Here is a 21,661-nt window from a genome sequence, read left to right as displayed (position 1 = left end):
ATAGTAACAGTAATTACAAATTGGCTTTTTAGCATACCCATTACCTCGAATGTTTGAAATTTAATTATACTTGAATTTATACACATACTGAACCAACTTCTGGGCTATGGAAGTTGAAGAAATTCTATTTCCACCTCTATTATCCCACTTCTAATTTTTGCTTATTACATCGTTGATTTTTGTTTTGTTTTGGTACCAGGGATTGAACCCAGGAGCACTTAACCACTCAACTCCCTCTCAGCCCTTTTTATTTTTATTTTTTAAATTTTGAGATGGGGGTCAGGGACATCTCACTAAGTTGCTGAGGCTGGCTTTGAACTCATGATCCTCCTGCCTCAGCCTCCCAAGCTCCTGGGATTACAGGAGTGCACCACCATGCCTGGCTATTGAAGTTTTTATACTGTTTTCAATAACCAAAATTGCCAAGATTGTAAAAATATTATTCAGTACTCATCAGGATTTCTCTTTTTTTTCAATTTAATTTTTTGTTGTTGTTGTTTTTAGTTGTAGATGGACCCAGTATCCTTATTTTATTTATATATGTGGTGCTGAGGATTGAACCCAGTGCCTCACACATGCCAGGCAAGCACTCTACCACTGAGCTACAACCCCAGCTCAGGATTTCTCTCATTGTGACTTATCTTTTGATTGGTTGGATATCAGCATCAGGTAATTTTTTTTGAAGAATACTTCATGGATGTCTAAGCTGCTGAATGTGTTTCAGAATGTTAAATGTATGCTTAACAATTAATCTGGGTATAAAAATTCTGGTTCCAACCAGGTGTGGTGGCACACACCTGTAATCCCAGTGACCTGGGATGCTGAGACAGGAGGATTGCAGAGTTCAAGCCAGCTTCAGCAACTTACTGAGGCCCTAAACAATTCAGTGAGACCTATCTCAAAATAAAAAAATTAAAAATACTGGGGTTGTAACTCATGTAGTTCAGTGGTTAAATTCCTAGTCCCCACCAAAAAAATATCTGGTTTCAGCCTGGCTTAGGGTGGTTGCCTGTAATCCCAGCTACCCTTCTGGGATCAAGAGTCCAAGAGGATCAAGAGTCCAAGGTCAGCCTGGGCAACATTATAGAGATGCTGTCTCAAAAACAAAAAATCCTGATTCCTATTTTTTTCCTCTTAGAATCCCATATATATTACTCCATTGGTTCCCGAAATCGTGTTGATTCTCCCCAGCCCACCTCCTTCACCTCCCACTTATAAGGTTCTTTTATCCTTTAAGGTTGGTAACTTTTTCAGATTGTGTTGCTATTACTTTTCTTAAATATGTGTGTGTGTGTATTTTTTTTTTAGTTGTGGATGAACCTGTATTTTATATATTTATTTATATGCGGTGCTGAGGATTGAGCCCAGTGCCTCACACGGGTGAGACCAGCGCTCTGCCACTGAGCCCCAGCCCTGCTATTACTTTCAATTTGGAGGAGTTTTCCTAGCGTGTGTTTGAACCCCTCTTCCCCCCGAGGTGTTCTTGTTGCAGAAGCACACCAGTTGGGGTTTATGTTGGATTTCCTTTTGCTTCTGTGTCTGCTCTCTTGTCTTACCCTTCTCCATCGAATTTTGTGTGACTTCCACAAACCGCATACCACGTCTCTGTTCACGTCATCTTCTTCTGTTTATTCGTGGTTTAATATAGCTTTTTAAAAACATCTCTGATGTGTTTATTTTTTCACATCTCTCCCTTGAGCTCGGCAATCTCACATCTCAGCTTTCATCTCTTTCTGTTGTCAAGTAATTTCTTTTTAAATTTCTGCGTCTCCTACACTTTGCTTTGGCAGCCTACGTAGTAAACATCTGTATCTCTTTTCTTCCATTTCCCCGTTCCCACCAGTGTTGAAAGATCATGCCTACAATTTCATTGACCATATGGGGAACTTCTCCAAAGTCATTTTGTGTTTCTCTGGCTGGTCCCTCTGGTGGGGTATGCCCTTTGTCTTCCCTCCCTCGGTGCACAGGACCCTGTGGGCTCCTTTCTGAAAATTATTTTTTAGCTACCTTTCGGGATGTGGAGAGTGGTGAGTGCCCTGGAATAGTCTGCAGCTGCACTTGGGGCTCACTGTCTGGAAGACTCTTCCCAGAGCCATTATTTTTGCCCTTGGCCCTGGAACACCATCTCCATCCGGGTTCAGGGCTCACAAGGTCATTGTGCTTGCAGCAAAGCTCTTTCGGTTGTTGACCAACTGTTGTGACTGACCCAGCATCGACTCTTCTCCCTCTGGAGCCCCACTTCTCTCCTGGTGTCTCCCTTAGCTGAAACTCTGGGTTCCTCTGTGGAAACACTGTGCGGGATGATTTCTCCACCATACCCGCTGCCCTGCAGTTCCATAGAGTGACCTCACATCTCTGCATGAACTCAGTCATCCACAGCAGCTCTGTCACGTCAGTCCCAAACCAGAAATCACCCAAATGCCCATCAGGGTAGAGTGGTTGGCCAGGCAGAGGAGAGCACCCCTGTCAGCCCAGCGGCTCAGAAGCCTGAGGCAGGAGGATCACAAGTTCAAGGCCAACCTCAGCAAACTAGTAAGGCCTTGTCTCCAAAAATACAAAGGGCTGGGGATGTGACTTAGTGGTAGAGCGCCCCTGGGATCCTTCCCGAGGATCAGTGACTTGGATGGATCATAACGTCGATCACAAAAGAAGCCACATAGTGGATTCCAAGGGAAATTGCTGGTCCCATAGGTCAAAGACGGGAGAGAGTTGGCAGTTCACAGGCTTCAACCTAGTAAAAGGCACACAGCCAGAAGAATGGCAGGGCTGCCTGGGGTGGATGACCCGTCCTTGTGCACGCACACCCAGATCCAACCACCCGGCCCCAGCTCTGGGTCAGGGTGGGGCAGGGCCTGGGCCACGTCCCCAGCCGTGGGCAGAGGGACACAGGGTGCTGCTGGGGCTGTTTGGTTTCATTTTGTGTCTCTGCAGTGCTGGGCGTGGAACCCAGGGCCTGGCACGTGCTCGCCGACTGCTCTGCCACTGAGCTTTAGACCCAGCCCCGGTTTTCTACCCCTTGATGTGGGTGCTGCTCATATGGGTGAATTTGATTGTTGAAAATTCCTCCTTACAACTTAGGATATATGCACATTTTTGTATGTGTGTGATATTTCAGTAAAAAGCAGGCAAACAAAAACAGGGCGGTTCCTCGCCCCTCCCAGGGCGCACCCCCAGCCCGCCGCCTTGTCGTTCCAAGCAGAGGGCCGTGACTTTGGGGTCCAGGGTGGTGCGTGATATAGCTCCCAGCGTGTTCCCTGCTCCCAGCGGGGGCTCACTGGACCTGGCCAGTGTCCCTCACGGTCTGGGGCTCGGGTTGTGGTGGTATCCTTGCTCGGTCGGCCATGTGCCTGCTCTCTACCTTGAGGAGTCTCTCCGTGTTTGCAGGGGAGGACAGTGGAACCCAGGCCCGCCCCCGCCCATTCTAGCAGGATGCCAGGGACAGTCCCACAGCACAGCTCGGGGAACGCAGCCCACGCTCTGGGTAAGGGAAGACCAGTGCTTGATCAGTCAGGCCGTCGGTGCCCTCAGGGTGAGCGCCAGAACGGACTCCCGGGGAGGCAGCACCCAGGAAGCACCGAGTCCACTCCCCAGGGTCCGCCCCTCTTCCAGAGGTGTCCTCAGAGGCCCTGAGCTCGCAGCCTTCCCGAGGAGCAGCCCTGCTGGTATGGGTGAGCTCTGGCCTTCCAGGGCTTTCTTTGCAGGATGACGTTGGTTTTCGTGGGAAGCGTGCAGCCTGACGCCCACTATCATCACTTGTCTGGTGTGTTTTTTCTCTCCCAGGGGAGGGGGCACCCCTACAAGTCTGTGAGAGTCTTGGCACTGACCTTCACGGGCCTGAGGGTGGGCCTGCTGGCCTCCATCTCCCTGGGATTTGATGTGGCTGTGCGAAGGATGTACTGGTAAGAGGAAGCTCCAGTGACGTGGGTCACGCCTGCCCCAGGGCCTTCGCTCATGCTTTCTTCAGCTGGAGCATGTCCTCCTTACACCTGCTTCCAGCTCTACCGAGCGGAACCCCAAAAACCTCGTGAAGCCCAATCCACCTTCACAAAGCCTTTCCCGAGTCTCCCAGCACCTGGGGAGCCCGTCCCCTGCCCTTGCCTTGTTCTGATGTGGTAACTCAGGAAGCTGGGTGGTCTCAGCCCCACTTTGCATGAGGAGCGAGCCAGGCCCGGTGACCTGTCCTAGGAGGCCACACAGCTAGTAGAGTCATGGTCAGGTTTCATGGCTGAACCCTGAGGTTGCTCCACACTGTGTCCTCCTGCCACATTCTGCGTTACCATTGGGGAGGCGTCCTCCAGGACAGAAGGGGAGTGAGTGGCTCGACACTTAGGGCTGAGCACCAGCTACCCACCTGCTCACCTCCGTGGCTCTTTAGGGCCTCGTGGTGCTCCAGCTGAAGAAAGCATGAGCAAAAGCCCTGGGGCAGGTGTGACCCACATCACTGGAGCTTCCTCTTACCAGCAGCGCGGTCCCTTATCTCTAGCCCAGCCTCAGATGGAACTGCAGCCCACACATTCCCGCTGCCTGGTGGTCCTCAGACGGTCGTCCAGGGCCCCCACCCCAGGTCAGCCCTCAGCTTTGCTGCCAGCCCAGGTCCACTGGGTGACAGGAGGTGCCGTAGGCCTCCGTGCTGCGCCTGCACGTGGAGACGTGGACACGGCCTGTGTGCCTCCCGCTCACAGCAGCTTGTCTTGGAGAGTGTTCCTGTGCCCCTGTGCCAGACCGCGCTCACGGAGCCTCTGAAGTCCAAGGCCGGACCTGCGCCCGGATGCTGGCCCAGGCTCTGGGACTTCATCCTGGCTTTCGCTTGAGGGAACGGAGGCCTGTAAGGAGGGCATGTGGCCCACCCAGGTCCTGCCCCACCCTGACCCAGAGCCGGGGCCGCGGTGGTCAGAGCGTGCACAAGGTCATCCACCACAGAGACCCCAAGAGTGCAGAGGGCCGAGCCGCTTGGGGTTTCTGAAGGACACCTAGAGAGTGTCTGACTTCTGTTATTCAGGTGACAGAATGGGGCCGAGTCGGGGTCGCTCGGGATGACCCCAGGCATCGGGATCACTCCACAGGGTCTGGGCAGCCACCTGGCTCTGCTCTCCCAGGTCAGGCGACCCTAGGCTTCAGTGGAGAACCAGCCCCAAGGAAACAGCCCCCGAGCCCCAGTATCCTTCTCCTGGCCCGCTCCCTTCCATCCAGCTTCTCCCAAGCCTTGGGCGCCCTCTCCTTTGTGTGCACAAGGGACTCTCCCTGATCAGGGGTCTGAGCCATCCTCTTGGCTAGTTGGAAGTTCATCCAGGTGTCAGACTTAGGTTTCTCGCTGCTTCGGCCGAGGAGGGCTCTTGTTTCATGGGACGAGGTGCAGCCCAGAGGCTGTAGGCCATCCCGTCTCTCTCCTGTGGCCTCAGTGTCCAGCCACACTTGAGCAGAGCATACGGTCCCAGGCAGGCGGTCTCAGAGCTGAGTGAGGAAACGATCCACAGGGGAAGCCCTCAGCCTCGACTTCCCCTGTTCGGGCCCCAAACCTGCCCCTTGTCCCTGTCAGCCAGACCCTGTGGAAAGGCAGCAAGGCCTCTTTCACCTGAGCACAGCCCTGCCCTGGGTGGTGAGGCCGAGACCTGTGGCCGCCCAGGGAATAGACGGGGCCCTGAGCAGCGGGAGCAGGGAGTGCCCCTGAGCAGCCGGTGGCAGGCGGCCTGGGCAAGAAAGTCCCTCTGCCCCAGGGCAGGAGTGGAGGCTCCCAGGGAGGGGCTCCAGAGGGTGCCTGCGTGTCCAGGTGGCGTCCAGGCGTGTCCAGCGGGGGCTGGGCAGAGGCTTCAAGGCGGGACGCCACCAGCGTCTTCCATGGTTCCAGGGTTCCATGGCTCTGTGCGGCCGGCGGGAGCTGGCGTGGGCTCCTGGGCGTGTAAAGTAGATCAGTTCAGATGGGCTTTTATTTGGACTTCATTAAAAGCAACTGGACGTGAGAACTTGAGTCGGGGGCCCCGTGGGTCTTGGGTGATGGTCCTGCCCTTGGCTGTCTGGGGCTAGCAGGGGCCGTCCTGGCCCACGGACACGGCGCCCCCACCCCGTGTCTCCCGGGTGCCATCTCAAGACCTCCCTCCAGTCCTCTCTGCTGACCTTCCGAGCATTCTGGTAAATGTGCTCCTCCGTAGCGCCCAGATCCCTTCGTGCCTTACCGCCCGGCTGGTGCTGCGTGCCCCGTGCAGATGGCGCCCTGGGGAAGCTGCCCGACTGGCCGCTGGCATCACTCAGTGGGCTCCCTGGCCCAGCCGCCATCCTCTCGAGGTCTTTCCGAGACTCTCCCCATCTCGGAACCCTCCACCCAGCCCCATTAATGGCCTGGGACCTCTGGCAGTGACTAAGTGACGTTCTCAGTAAAGCCACAGCCCGGGCGTGTGACACCAAGGACGGTTCCCTAATTTGATGGCTTGGATTGAACTGAAACCAAACTTCAGATCCCCGCCTTCACACCTGGTGACGGACCAGCCGCCCGCACGGGAGGGGCTGGGCCTGCGGACCTTTTGTTCCTCATCTGTTTCCCATCCTTTTATTTGTCCTGCTTCTTTCCTGTGATGGGCTGTCGCCTCATCACAAGGCCGGCCAGGAGGCTGGGGACCCGTGCTGCGGCTCATCAGGACCTGAGGGAAAGGGAGCCAGCGCCCTCTGCCCCGCCCTCGGGGGTGGCTGCGGGCCTTCCCTCCCTGGGACTGTTTGCTGACTGCAGCAGACACACAGCCCCCGTCCTCCCGCGACCCTGCAAGATTGCTGAGCAAACAGGCAGGGGGAGGCTGAGGAGGCGAGGAATTCACGAATCACCCTGCTGGCCAGGCCGGGTGAGGCCGGAATCCTGGCCGCGGGTCTAGACCAAGGCCTTCCTCTGGGCGGGGTATCCACCAGCCTTTGCGGACAGTGACTGTCCCGTGCTCTCTCTCTCAGGGGACCCTGGTGAATTCTGTCATGGTACATTAAGGAGCCTCGTCTAGAAGTCCGAACTCGCAGTTCCCCGTCGTCGGGAAGGCTTGGACTCCAAGATGATCATAAAGGAATACCGGATCCCTCTGCCCATGACCGTGGAGGAGTACCGCATCGCCCAGCTCTACATGATACAGGTGGGTCTGGGCACAGGCTGCCGCGTGCCTCGTGCTGGGCTCCTGGCTTCCAGGCATGGCGCCGGGCACACGGGCACACAGCAGGCACTGGGGCATCAGAGTGTCCTGCCAGCACTGACTCTGCAGCACTCACATGGAGCCTAGGCCTTAGCTCAGGCTGCGGCCACCAAGTTCACAGCCTGGGGCTTAAGCATCAGGCGCTGGTGGGCCAGCTGGAGGTCTGGCAGGCCCATGTCCGGGGAGAATTCTGTTCCCAGTTTGCACACATGTACCCTCTCCCTGTGCCCAGGCATGGCAGAGGAAGAGGGGTGGGAGAGGGAGAGAGAAAGAACATTCTGGTATCTCTTCCTCTTCTCGTACCTGTGCTAATCCCACTGAGGGCTCGAAGCTCATGGTCTCATTCACCCTAACTGCCTCTTTGAAAGGCCCCTTCTCCACAGACCATTGTACTGGGGGCTAGGACTTCAATATGGGGATTTTTAGGGGGACACAACATTCAGTCCGTAGCACCCCATTTAAGACAGGTAGTTTTGAAGCCAGAGAGGTTCAGTGACTTACCCAGGAGCACACAGCCTGTCTCCCAGCTCTCTGACCCTTACATTACTATGGTTGGTGTGGGACATGTGCCTGGTTTACAGTCTCACATGAGCGTGAGGTTCATGAGGAGAGAGCGACTCTCACCCATTCCCAGGAGACATTGCTTCTCCCTCCTCAGTGCCTGCCCAGCCTGGAACTCAGGATCTGGGGCCCAGGATCTCTGCTAACTTGGCCTGACACCAGATCTGCCCAGTGTCTCCATTCCCTGGGATCCTGGCTGGGGTCTTCGCTCTGCAGGGTCTCCCAGCTCTCCTGCTTGGTCCCAGGGTGGCTTCTGCCGGGCCTGGCAGCTTCCCTCCAAGCTGAGGGCCTTAGGGCCTCCCACTGATCAGGAACCCCCTTGGCCTGACTCTGGCAGGGCCTGGACCTCCCGTCCCTGGGTTTGCCTGGTGGGCTCGCACCTTCAGCCTGGGTTGGGGTGGTACCATGAGCCCCCAGCAGAGTCTGGAGACCCAGCTCCCACCGGGAGGACTTTGATGAAGCCGTGGGGGTTGGGCCGGGCCTGCTGGGAGGAGAGCAGGAGGTGGCCCGGCTCCCTGAGGGTGTTTGCTCTGAGCTGCTTCAGAAGTGCCACTCAATTCCCTCTTGAGCCGCTTACCCCTTCATTATTTTGGAGAGTGGGGAGAGGAAGAAGTTTAAATCAGGCCCAGCTCGGAGTGCTCTGGAAATAGCTCAGCCCTTCTAGGACCAGGCCCATCTGCTGGAGCCGCCATGCGTCCCGCAGCTTCTCAATTCCTGCCCAGCAGTGAGCCCCGACCACCGCAGGCCACCCCTCCGCTGCTCCTGGCCTTCTGGGGTGGACGATGGGGGTCCCAGAGGATGTGCCTCCAGCACAGAATCACCTGGGACTCTGGGCCCACAGTGTGTGTCCTTCTGTCTCCTGTGAAGGTCCTTGTTAAGCAGCTCGACGGGCAGACCGCCCTCCCTCCTTGCAGCCCCGGCCCCTGCACGGCGTGGTTGTTGGTGTTTTCTCTCACGTTTTTTTTGGTGCGTTCTAGCTGCACATGTTGGTGGGACTGTTGCCCCACGTTCACGCATGCTCACAGCGCAGCAGTGGAACCCGGCCCACGGCCCTCCCAGCACTGCCCCACCCCCACCCTGGTCCCTTCCTCTACCCACCTGCCTTTCACGTCCGTCAGATCCGCGCCCCCCTTGCTTTCCCTTTTTCCTCTGCAGCTTCCACGTTCGAGAGAAAGCATAAGACCCTTGACCTTCTGGGTTTGACTTCTTTCACTTAACATAGGGGTTCCGCCCGTCTTCCTGCGAAGGACGTAATTTCACTCTTCTTTATGGCGGACTGAGCTCCATCGTGTGCACCTACCACTTTCTCTTTTTCCGTTCACCCGTTGATGGACACCTAGGCTGACTTCTAGTTTGGCCATGGTGAATTATGGTCAGGGTCTCTTGAATGCTGAACTGCTAATCGGCACCATGGTAGGTGGGGATGCCTCCCACCCTGCAGACCATGAGTGTCAGCATCCAGGCCGCCCGGAAGCGGCATCCCTCCCAGCCAAACCCACCAGTGTGGCCTCCTGGTGCTCGCTGGGCCCCCTGCTGCTCCGAGCTTCCGGTCTTTCCCTGTGCTCCTTCCGGTTAGCAAGATGTGTGCGTACGTCTTTCCTCCCTGCGTAGGCAGACCAGTCATATGTCACTGGGAAAGGTGTTTCATGCCGTGTGAGCACGTGCCCCTGTGTGGACACACGTGCATTCCCCTTCTTACCAGCCGGAGAACTGAGGGGTGCCTCACACCTCTCTGGCTGCCCTCAGGGCCAGTGCAGCCCCTTCCTCGAGACCAGGACCCCTATGAGAGACCCAGGGCTTTGCTCCAGTGCCTTGGGGTCTCCCCACCCTTCCTCCTGGCCCACATTGGCAGAAGGCAAGAGGGTCAAGCCTCAGTGTGGTGGGCAAAGGAGCCGTGGTTTATGTGTCCATAGTCAGGGACCCTGAGGTGTGGTCTGTTTCCAGGCAACCACACAGCTAAGACTTGCTGGCTCTTGGGGAAAGGGTAGGCTTTTAGGGCCCAGCTGAGCCTGAGTTGAGGTCCAGTCCTGGTGAGCGAGTGGCTGAGTCTCTCAAAGCTTTGCTTTCTTTATCTTTCACATGGCTTGCCTCCCACAGAGCACCAGCCAGGAAGGTTCTGGAAGCCCTTCCTGGTAGCACAATTGAGCTCCCCAGAGCCAGGGCTAGAATGCAGCTCCTCCAGCTCTGGGCGGCCTCTGTGGCTCTGGAAAGCTCTGGGACTCTGTGGGCTGCAGGGGAAGCTGCTGCCAGCCTCAGAGGTGGGGTGCCATGGTGCGTGGAGCAGAGGGGCTGGGGCAGAGGACGAAGCGCCCCCACACCCAGAACGGAAGGAGGCAGCGCTTCCAGACCCCAGCACCTTCTCCCTGCCCCTTGTCCCATAGGGTGGACGGGCAGGGCAGCAGAGGCCAGTTGGGACCATCCAGATACCGGGACTAGAACACAAGCACATGCCTGCGCCCTTCCTGCCCTCAAGATGCCCACTGGCAGCCCGAGCCCGTCTCCTGAGGCCCCGCACATCCCCAGGGCTGAGGATCGCTCTCGGCCACTCCAGGGCCTGTGGTGCTCGCTCTTCCTAGCCTGCAGCCTGCCTTCCACTTGGCCCCACTCCCTCTCCTCCTGCCCTGGCCCCCTCCTGCCCTGCCTCTGGACCTGGGGTCCCTGGGGAAGGGCTCATAGGTCTGAACGTGTCAGCGTCTGCACCTTGACAGGCGGCGGTGCACTGGCTCGGTCGTACCGTTAGTGCTGTTGGAACGTAGCTGAGTTCACAGGCTCCTCTGCGCCCTGCCTGTGTGGGGCTGATCGCAGAGGTGGGTGAAGGGGCACCACATGTCCCCTGAGACAATATGGATGCAGCCAGCTGAGCAGGGGGCCGTGAGGTGGGGACAGGTCTGCACAGGGGCTCCAGGCCAGCATGCCAGGAGCCCACATGTTCTGTGCTGGGCCTTAAGAGGTGGCTGCCTGTTCACTGAGAGTACCAAGGAAGCTCAGTGCATTCCCACTGTGCTGCCCGCAGCTGGGCAGCATCTGTGAAGAGCCTTCCTCTGAACCAGTTGCCTGCGGGAAGGCCGTGGAAAAGATGGACGGGCCCCCCATGGCCACAGCTAGCCTGTGCCTGGGCAGCGCCCAGCACACACAGTGTTAGGGCTGTGAAGTCACTGACGGCTGGCAGGTGTCCACCAAGGCTCAGCCAGGGTTTCACTGGGGGAGCAAGCAGAGCGGCTGGGCCAGGACCCTGGACAGCTCTGCGGGCCATGCCTGCCTGGTTCTTGGTCTTCGTCCTTCCCTCTTGGGAGCCTGGCGGCATGGCCCAAGGATGGTTGGCAGGGACAGGTAGCTTCCTGAGTGGGCAGAGTGCAGAGTGACTGGAGAAGCGCGTGCTCCTACGTGGCGTGATAACCGCAGTGCGCCAGGCTGGCGGGGACCCAGGGGTCCTCCTGGGATATACCAGCTCCAGAGTTCCTGGAGACAGTTGGGACTAGGAGTCGTTGACTCATTTGACCAGTCTTTACCAAGCATCTACTATGCGCAGTCGTCACAGTGCTGTGCAGGGTCATGCAGATTCGGGGGCCTGCCATGACCGACTGGGGGAGCCCGTGTTCCAACCCCATGAGTTCCCATGGCCATCCATACTGTCATCTGAGGATGGTGGCAGCCCAGTGCTCTCAGTCTGAAGCATCCCCCTGATTTAATCCTGATGACCTGCAGGATTGATGGCAGTGCCCCTCTGGGTAGGGGCACAGAGATGTCAAGAAGCTTGTTCCAGGGTACACAGCTGGCCCATGAAGCCAGTCTCTGCAGACAGGGCTAACTGCCTTTTCCACATTACAAGTTCTCCTAGCCCACCCCACCCCTTCTTCTCTGAAGTGACAGCTTCAGGGGGGCCGATCAGAGATGCCCTCTCCCCCTCACACGGCCCTGCCCGCTGCATCCCAGGACTGAAGTGCTCATACTCACACATGGAACTCAAGGTCACCTTGCAATCAGCCAGGCCAGGTGGTATGGTCAGCCCACAGTCACCACATGCTGGGGAGAAGTCTGGCAACTGAAGGCTTTTGTGGCTGGGCAAGAGGCATGGAGACTTCTCTGAGAGACAAGGGGCTCACCTGTCAGTCAGGTGGGGATCAGCAGGTGCTGCTCCTATTTATCCAGTGGCAGCTGAAGTCCAGTTACAGGAGCCATTGTGGGTGCTCACCCAGCTGATTGACTAGTGTTCCCCCCAAATTCACAACCAGCTGCAACTCAAGAGCACGATTGTACTGTGAACTGGGGTCTTTGCATATGTAATCTGTTAGGAATCTTGAGACGAGATCAGCCTGGACTTAGGATGGCTCTTGTCCCTGTAAGAAGAGGAAAGGACAAGCTGGGTGGTGTGGTGGCATGTGCCTGTAATCTCAGCAATTTGGGAGGCTAAGGCAGGAGGATCACATGCTCAAGGCCAGCCAGGGCAATTTAGCAAGACCCGTCTCAAAGTAACAGTTTAAAGCGGGCCGGGGCTGTGGCTCAGTGGCAGAGTGCTTGTCTGCGTGCACGAGGCCCAGGGTTCCACCCCAGCACCACAAAACCGGAAGAGGCAAAGGCGAGGCCAGAGACACGGGAAGACAGGCAGGGATGGACTGGTGTCTTCAGGCTAAAGAATGCCAGGGACTCTGGGAGTCCCCAAAAGCTGGAGTTGGGGAAGGGTCCTGCATGGAGACTCCGGAGGGAGGTTGTGGCGGCTTGCCAACTCTTGCAGGAGCACCAGGGGTGGACTCGGGTCTCAGCCTGCCTGAGTGGGGACATTGGCACAGCATCCCAGCACCCGCTGAGGCCAAGTGGAAGAGCCCTCCCTGTCCCTGCCCCCTGTGCAGCACCTTGGCAGGCGGGGCACCCGCCGGAGACTCCTGCAGGTGTCCTGACCGCCCCGGCCACGCCTCCTCTCGGAGCCCTCCAGCACCCCAGAGTGCATTGGCTTCACAGTTTTGTCGTAACAAAGAAGCCCACGCTGGGTGGCTTGCGACCACAGGAATTTATTCTCCTGTGGTTCAGGAGCCCAGAGCCGGGCATCCAGGTGCCCGCAGGCCCGTCCTTCCACGGGCTCTTGGGGAGGATGCTGCCTTGTCTTCCAGCTTCCCTGGCTGCAGGTGTTTTCTGGCTTCTGACAGCATCGCTCCAGTTACACCTGCGAAGATCCTACCTCCCAATAAGTCGCATTCTGAGGTTCTGGGTGCACATGAATTCGGGGCTGAGGAGGACATTCCGGCTGTCTGAAGCAGGGTGTGGGTATATGGGTAGCCCCACGCAAATTGGGTTTAGAAACTGAGACCGTAGAGAAGTGACTTGTCCGGGCTGCGTGAGTTGGTCGCAGAGTTGAGACTAGAGTCCACTCATTCCAAAGCCCTGCCTCGTGCCGGGTGCTTTACTTGAGGGCTAAGCAGGCCCTGGAATGAAGCAGGGTCAAGGGCAGCCCTGCCACTCAGAACTGGGGACGGGTCATCGCCGGTCTTTGTCTCCTCCTCATTTGCAAGTTGGGGTCACAGTAGCACTGCCCCTTGCTCGAGGGATGGAGGGGCAGCTGAAGGAGAAGGCCCGCGGAAGCACGGGCACCGCCGCAGCCAGGAGCCGCTCCGGGCGGGAGCCGAGAGCGGCCAGGCCGCAGGCGCGTCACTAGAGTCTGGTCCGGGAGCTCTTTGCCATGTGGAAGGCTGGCACCTGGCTCTCTCCGTGGCCTCGCCAGGGTCTTCTTTTCTCTGATGCAGACTCAGGAGCCTGGGCCATGAGGATGGAGCACACCTCTGTGCCCTGCACAGGGTCCGGCCCAGGGGCGAGGCACGCGCGGGGAGTGCCTGCTCACACACCTGTGCCGTGGGTGTGTGTGCAGGGACCCAGGCCCGCTGCTCAGGAAACTGACCAAAGATAGCCCTGGTGATGCGTCCTGTCACCCTGGAAATGGACACAAGGCTCAAAGTCACTCACACATCAAGCCTGAGGTTTTCCGCATAGGCAGAAAACTGACTTTTCAGACCCAGGGAAAGACATCTGTGGCACCGATACTTAGAGGTGACCCAGATGTCATTTCTGTCAGACAGAGTCACCAAGCCCCTTGTCGCTCCCCACCTTTGACCTTTCTTAAATCTTCGCCAGCCCAGGAGTCAGGACTGGGTTTCCTCTGTTGGCTTTTGGTTTATAGCCGTCTTAGTGAGACGTAAGGCACAGCTCTGTTGTCAGCCACGTGATCCACCTGGTTGAAGTGTACAGTTCCGGGGTCAGCACGGTCACAGAGGCATGCGACCATCACCACAATCCATCTCAGAATGTCTTTGTCACAGAAAGGAGTCACTGCCGTCACCGCCGCGCCCAGCCCCTGGCGCCTGCCTCCAGGCTCTGGGTCCACTGTTCCAGACGCTTCATCACGGATGGCGCAGCGTGTGACCTTCCCTGTCCGCGCTCTGTCCCTTGGTGTCTCCGGGGTCCATCCACTTCACGGCTCGTCCCTCCTTGCAGCGGGGCGCTCGCCCTCGGAGCGCACATTTGTCAATCCGCTCATCTGTTGGTGGACACGCAGGTCATTTCTGCCTTTTGGCTACCGCAGATAAATAGCCGTCTGCAAGTTTTTGTGTGGACACGTTTTCCCCTTTGGGGGGTGTATGCCTAGGAGTAGAATTTCTGGGCCGTGCGATAATCTAAGTTGGACTTTCCGAGGACCTCCCGCTCTGTTCCACAGCAGAGGTGCCATCATACATTCCCTAGCAACTCCCAGGCTGGGCCCCAGCTGCTGACTGCTGTCCCCGCCCCCGCGGGTCTGAAGCACTGCCTTGCTGTGGTTTTGACTTGCATTTCCCTAAGACTAGTGATACTGAGCACGTTCCAGGTCTTCATCTATGTCTTCTTTAGAGAGACTGTTCCCAAGTCCTTTGACCATTTTTGACTTGGGTTGTTTGTCTCGTTGAATTGTAAGGATTCTGTAATATTTTGAATACGAGTTCCTCATATCAACTATTATCACTGATAAAAATGTCCTCCCCTTATGTAAGGTTCTCTTTTCACTTTCTTTTTAATGTCCTTGGAAGCACAGAGGTTATTCATTTTGATGAAGTCCAGTTTATCTGTTTTTTTTTTTTTTTTCTTTGTAGTTGCTTATGCTTTGGGTATTATTGTTCCAAAACCATTGCTTAATCCAAGGTCATCAAGATTTATGCCTGTGGTTTCTTCTAATAGTTTTATAGTTTTAGCTCTTATGTTTTTAATGAATCATGAACATTTTTAATGAATCGGGAGCAGCAGCCAGTGAGGAAGTCTGGTCTTTTGGGGAGTTTGTGGACTTCTGTGTTGCTGGGGGGGGGGAGTACTCCAGAATTTCCCTCCTGCCCCCTCAGCTGGTCTGGCACCTGGCTGGGTGGCCTCACACATCATTTCCACCCCTGGCCCTCAGTTTCCTCGTACATCACACGCGGGTTATCTCAAGGATGTGCTTGTGGTCAGGGTCTTTGCCTTTGGAATCTTTCTCTAGAGAGCTCCAAGCACACTCCCCTTCTGCCCTGCCCAGAAAAGCCCTGAATCCATGGGCCCTTGGTTCCTAGATGCACCAACTTTCCACATGTGCCACACACACACACACACACACACACACACTGACACCCTGAGCGGTAGCTTGGGTGACCTCACCCAGCATGTGATTGCAGTCCTCAGTCTCCCAAGTCTTGTGCCAAGTTTGGGTGGCACATCTCCATAGGAATTGGGCTCTTTGGTGGCAGGGGACACTCCTAGGTGGCCCCATCCTCCCACGAGCTCCCTCCCTCCCACGAGCCCCCTCCCTTCCAGCTGTACTGTGAGCTGACCCCCCCACCCTCCAGCTGTAGAGTTAATTAGATGTCAGGACTGGGAGGCAGGAGGTAGACCGAGTCACCCCTAGCCAGGGCAGCAGGAGTGACAGATGAGAGACGCCTGCCCGCTCCATCTGGAAGGAGCTGCTGGGCTGGGGCCTTGAGAGGAGCGACTCAGCATAGGGGGTCCCTGAGTCGAACGCACGGGCCCCCAGCACCCCTCCTGCCAGCCTGGCCCCCTGTTCCTGCCCAACCAGCTCCCAGGGCCTGGCCCTCCAGGGAGGGGAGGGGCCTGGTGCCCTAGAGGTCCCAGAGAGTGGATGCTCTGCCTGTCCTGTCTCCACACTGCCCAGCCACTCCTGGCCTGTCACCTGGGTGGGTACCCCAGCACTTAGCCTCCTGCCCTCACTATGGAACGGGGAGGGCAGCTCTGAAGTGCAGAGAACAGCGGGTCACCAGGCGAGCTGTAGGCTGAGGCGGGTTCGGAAGGTTCACTCAGGCTCCTGCCCCACCAGGGGCCGCCTCGCCCCCGCCTGCACTGGCTCCCAATGCAGTGGGAGCTGCCCTTCGTGGCCGCCGTCCCCATGTCTTGGCCCCAGCAAGCTCCATGAGTGCCTGACTGATGTCCTGCAGGGGGGACAGGGGACTTGGCGTCGTGGCCATGGGAGTAGCCTTCCTCCCCAGCCATATCCTCTGGACCAGTCCTTCTCCTCTGCCCCGTATCCTCAGAACCCAGCTGCCATATGAGTAGCTGATCCAAGCCCAGAAAACGAGGCCAGGCAGAGCATCCGGCAGCTGGTTCCTCGCTCCCTCCTTCAGGGAAACAGCTCAGAAGCATCTGGGCTTTGGAGCCAGGAGGATTCCCGCCCAGCCCAGGCTGGAATGAAGCTGGCGCCTGGCAGCTCTGGGAGACAGCGACTGTCACTCCCCTCAGAGACCCTGCCAGCTGACCAGTCAGCTTCCAGTGGAAAGGTGGGGTTCTCCTTGGGCCGGCTGTGGGGCAGGGTCCCCGCTGACCTGGCACTCTGCAGGTGGGGTACTCTGAGCAAGCTGTGGCCGCTTCCTCCCTTGGTTTTGTTCCTAATTCTCTTCACTTTTTGTTAAAGATGTACACATGCAGAAGGTGCGTGAGCTGACAGCACCCGCCATGGCGCTCCCCGCCAGTGAACACCCAGGTGCACAGCAGAGCGTTCTCGGCCCCCAGCAAACCCAGTGCCTCCTTGGCCTTGGAGTTGCGAGAAAACAGCTCCCAAACTGTAATTCACCTGCCATTAATCTTCCCTTCTAGTACGTTCCCAGAGTGTGCGAGCAGCCATGACCACGGTGATTCAAGAGGATTTTGATGGCTGGGAGTGTAGCTCAGTAGAAAGAACACACACTGAGCACGTGAGAGGCCCTAGGTTGGTCCCCAGCGCCCCCAAGACAAGCGCGGCAGAGTTTTTCCATCACCTCAGAGGAAACCTGGACCCACGAGCAGTCCCACTTCATTTCTCCCCCGCCCCGGCCCCAAGCCCCGCTGCCCCTTTCTGTGTCTCTGGATCTGCTGTTTTCGACATTTCGCAGAAGTGGGGTCACAGCGGGCGGTGCTTCGTGACTGGCTGCTTCCACTCAGCACGTCTCCCAGACGTCCCCGCAGAAGCGCGGATCAGTGGTAGCCCGGGTGTGGGCTGGTGAGCTTCCCTTCCACCTGTAGCTCATAGACAGTCTGGAAGGATGGGTCACCTGAAGGCCTGGTATCCAAGCACAGTGGCCCCTTTATCTGCAGGGGGTACATCCCAAGACCCTCTGCGGATGCCCAAAGCCACGGATAGAACCAAACTCGTCCAAACCTTCGTTTTTCCCCACACGTACCTGTGATAAAGTTCGATTTACAAATCAGAGAGCGGGCATGGTGGGCACACTCATAATCCCAGCTTCTTGGGAGGCCAAAGCAGGAGCATGGGTTCAAGACTAGCTGAGCAACTCAGCAAGACCCGGCCTCAAAATGTAAAAGGAAAAACGAAGACCATCTATTCAAAGTGAAATAATTTATAGGGAAAAAGTTAAGAGACAGTAAGAGAGTGGCAACGAATAACAAAGTAGAACAATTGTAACAGTAGAAGTTGTTACACTTAGGAATGGTCTCTTTCTGGAATTTTCCATGAAAATTGGGCTGTGGTTGACCTGAGGTTGTCAGAATCACAGAAGGAAGGCGACTCAGCGGGCACCGGTCTCTGTTCAGGCCCTCCTCTTGAGTCTGTAGTGCACACACCTGGAAGTGAGCCTGCTGGTGGCCTGGTGACCCGACCTCTTTTTTTAGAAACCTCCAAACTGTTCTCCCCTGTTTTTGGCGCTCCCACCGTTTCGTTAACCCCACCCCTCCCAGGCAGCCCGCGGGGTCCGGGTTTCTCCACGCCCTCTCCGGCACTGAGTGTCCACTGCGTTTTTTGTTTCTAATCATAACCGTCTTCATGGTTTGATTTGCATTTTCCTGATGACTAATGACGTTGAGCATCTTCTCACGTACATTTCCCAGTTCTGCCGCTGCTTCTCTTTAACAGTGGTTGACAGCCACGGGGATGACTTTCAGACCCACTGATGGGCAGTGACCCATAGTCTGAAAAGCAGGCTAGACTTCCCTCTGGGCCTGGTGTTGATCTCTGGGCCTGGAGATGCACTTCTTAGTCATTTCTGTCTTCTTTGGAGGAAAGGCTGTTAAGTCCTTTGGCCAATTTGAATTGAGTTGTTTGTTTTGTTGTTGAGTTCTTTGTGTCTTCTGGATACAAGTCCTTATCAGACGTGATAGGCAAATGTTTTCTCCCGTTCAGTAGATTGTCTTCACTCTTGTTGATAAACATTAGTTTTAAATTTTGATAAAGCCAATTTGTCTATTTTTTTCTTGTGTCGATAATGCTTTTGATATATTTAAGAAACCATTACCAAGTCCAAGGTCATGAAGGTGACCTATTTCCTTCTAACAGTTTTATGGTTTTAGTTCTTACATTTAAGTCTTTGGTCCATTTTGAGTTTATTTTTGTGAATGGTGTGAAATAGGGTTCAATGTCCCTCTCTCACATGTAGATACCCAGTTGTCCCAGCACCATTTGTTAAAGACCAGTCTTTCCCCATTGGATGGTCTTGATACCCTTGTCAAAAGTTAATTAACCAGAACTGGGATTGAGGCTCAGTGGTAGAGCATTTGCCCAGCTCATGTGAGACACTGGGTTTGATCCTCAGCACCACATAAAAGTAAATAATTTTTTAAAAAAAATCTTGTGTCTGTCTACAACTAAAAAAGATATTTTTTTAAAATTAATTGACCAGCCATGCATGGTAGCACACGTCTATAATCCCAGTGACTTGGGAGTCTGAGACAGGAGGATCCCAAGTTCAAGACCAGCCTGAAGAACTTAGCAAGACCGTATCACAAAATAAAGTCTGAAAGGACTGGGGATGTAACTTAGTGGTAGTTCAATCCCTGGGTTCAATCCCTGTTATCAACAATAAATAAATGAATAAATAAATAATAAAAAGAAAATTAACTGACCGTTAGATACATGGTTTATTTCTAGGCTCTGAATACTGTTCCATTGATCCTGTGATAGTACCATATAGTTTTGATTTCTGTAACTTTGTAGTGAATTTTTTAGCCTGATATTGATAGTGCCATTTCTCCTTTTTATTTTCTGTCATAAGTTTTGATGTAGGAAGTGTAAATCTTCCAGCTTAGTTCTCAAGATCATTTTAGCTATCTGGGGTCCCTCACAATACCATATGAATTTTAGCATCAGTTTTTCTTTTTCTATTAAAAAAAGGCCACTGGAATTTCCATAGGCATTGCACTGGGTCTGTGTGTTTCTTGATGGATCGCTGCTATTTTAACAATATTAAATCTTCTAATCCATGAACACAGGATGTTTTTCCAATTATTTAGGTCCTTAACTTCTTTCAGCAATGTTTTGCAGTTTTTAGTGCACAAGTATTTTTATGGAGATGCTTGGTTAAACTTATTCCTAAGTATTTATTCTTTCAGATGGTATGGTAAATGCAAGTGATGTCTTAATCTCTTTCTTGCAGTCTTGGTTTCTGCGTGTTGGTCTTGTATCCTTCAACTTTGCTGAAGTCATTTATTAGGGCTGATGAATTTAGAGGAAAATCTTCAGGGTTTTCTGTATAAAGTTAATGTCCTCAGCCAACAGGGAATAGTTTTACCTCTGTCTTTCCAGGCTGGACGCCTCTTTTCATTTTTCATTCTTGCCTGATGGCTTTCTCCCAGAACCTCTAGTCCATCACTGAGTGAAAGCCAGAAAGCAGGCCTCCTCGTCCTGGTGCTGTCTTGGAACGCTTTCAGTCCTGGGACAGGCCGGAATCAGAACAGACCATTCCCGTGTGCCGAGCTGGGCCTGGCGCGGGAGTCTGAGCGAGGGACCTGGGTCACACGGGCCTGGGTCTAGACGTGGCGGGATCCTGCCAGGCCCAGGTGGAGCCAGCCTGTGGCCAAGGCCTGTCTTCCCCTTCCACACCTGGGCTTGGTCTCCTGGCCCCTTCTGTGCGGAATGCTTTGACGAACCACGCACATCATGGCGCTTCTGTCCCCACAGAAGAAAAGCCGGAATGAGACGTACGGCGAAGGCAGCGGCGTGGAGATCCTAGAGAACCGGCCCTACACAGACGGCCCCGGGGGCTCAGGGCAGTACACGCACAAGGTGTACCACGTGGGCATGCACATCCCTGGCTGGTTCCGCTCCATCCTGCCCAAGGCGGCCCTGCGGGTGGTGGAGGAGTCCTGGAACGCCTACCCCTACACCCGAACCAGGTGCGCCTCCCGCCGCTCCCCGGCCTCCCATCTGGTGGGAAGAAGTGCCAGATCCGGGGGTGGGGCTCCAGGCGGGCTCAGCCCCTGCACTCACAAGGACACGAGGCTGTGTCCGAGACGTGCCCTGAAGGCCCCCAGGCCGTCTCCACAGACGAGGGAGGAATATACCCAATGCCTCCCAGACTCCTCAGGGTAGAGGCCACAGAAGACGGCCTTCAAGCCAGGGCTTCTGAGAAGGCCTGGGAGGGCAAGCCAGGGACAGTCCCCCTGCCGGGAAGAGAGGAGCTGAGGCGGCCCGTGCCCCGGACCACTGCACCCAACCTTCAGACAGTGGTCTTCTACACCCCCGCTGCGCAGGCCTTCTCTCAGGGTCTTCACTCTGCGCCCCAGTATGTCGCTCAGCACTGCCGGGTTGAGGGGCTGGGGGCTGCTCCCACCTGCCACCATGTGCTGAGCAGGCAGGGTCCCCACCAGCCTCCTGGGACCTCCTTCCTTCCCCATACCTGGCGAGTACCGGCTGTCCCCAGGGCTGGCTCTTGTGGGGTAGCCAGCATGTCCTGCAGTGGGGCTCAGACCCCTCCAGCTCCACCACCATGAGCATGTGGACTCCAGATCAGAGCTTCCAGAAGCTCTGAGTCCACTCTCCCCTCGGCCTAAGCCCAGCCCTCCTCCCACCTTGGCCTGACTGTTCTTGGGACAGGGAGAGAGCCCAGGAGGGGACCGGGACAGCACGTCTCAGCCAGCCCTACACTCCTTTCTCTCGCCACCTCACCGCTGTCCAGTTGTGTCCGACGGGCAGACAGCCACCCACAGCCCCTCCAGGCACAGACCCAGTGGCCGCTGCCTCCCCTCAGGTTCACCTGCCCTTTCGTGGAGAAGTTCTCCATCGACATCGAGACCTTTTACAAAACGGATGCTGGGGAGAACCCGGATGTCTTCAGCTTGTCTCCCGTGGAAAAGAACCAGCTGACGACAGGTGGGCAGGAGGCGGAAGCCCTGCAGGGCTGCCTTCTGTGCCTCCCTCGGTCCCCCTTGGCCCCAGGCCTGGCCCTGTCCTGGTGGCAGGTCAGAGTGCAAGCGAGCGAGGACATGAACCCCAAGACTAGGGCCTTTCCTGCTCAGAGCTACGCCCCTCCACCCCCAGAAGTGCCCCGGTGGCTCTGGGGAAGCCACCTCAGGCTGGCAGCCGTGCATGAGTGCCCAGCCAGGTGGGGCCATGGCACAGACGGAGGCTGTACCCTTGTTGGCTCCATGTCCGACGGCCAGAACCGCCACGTGGGACGCAGGCCCCATTTGTTAGAGCTTCATAAACGACGCCAGAGGTCAGGATTTTCGTGCAAAATTTC

At 55.9% G+C, this 21,661-nt stretch overlaps 1 protein-coding gene across 10 annotated transcripts in view; it reads left to right on the top strand.

The window, feature by feature from the left end:
- The window catches only part of PITPNM2 (phosphatidylinositol transfer protein membrane associated 2), a 122,541-nt gene that overhangs the window by 80,121 nt on the left and 20,759 nt on the right, over positions 1–21,661 (top strand). For all 10 annotated transcript variants that reach the window (XM_079150445.1, XM_079150454.1, XM_079150453.1 and 7 more), the window contains 3 exons: positions 6,931–7,103; positions 20,101–20,315; positions 21,170–21,291. In XM_079150445.1, the coding sequence (XP_079006571.1) occupies positions 7,026–7,103; positions 20,101–20,315; positions 21,170–21,291 (415 nt within the window). In that variant the 5' untranslated portion in view covers positions 6,931–7,025. The remainder of the gene's footprint in view (positions 1–6,930; positions 7,104–20,100; positions 20,316–21,169; positions 21,292–21,661) is intronic.

Source organism: Sciurus vulgaris (assembly GCF_902686455.1).
Source record: "Sciurus vulgaris genome assembly, chromosome: 8".
NCBI classification, from domain to species: domain Eukaryota; kingdom Metazoa; phylum Chordata; class Mammalia; order Rodentia; family Sciuridae; genus Sciurus; species Sciurus vulgaris.
Note: the sequence above shows the minus strand (reverse complement) of the source record. Positions and strands in the feature narration are given on the sequence as shown.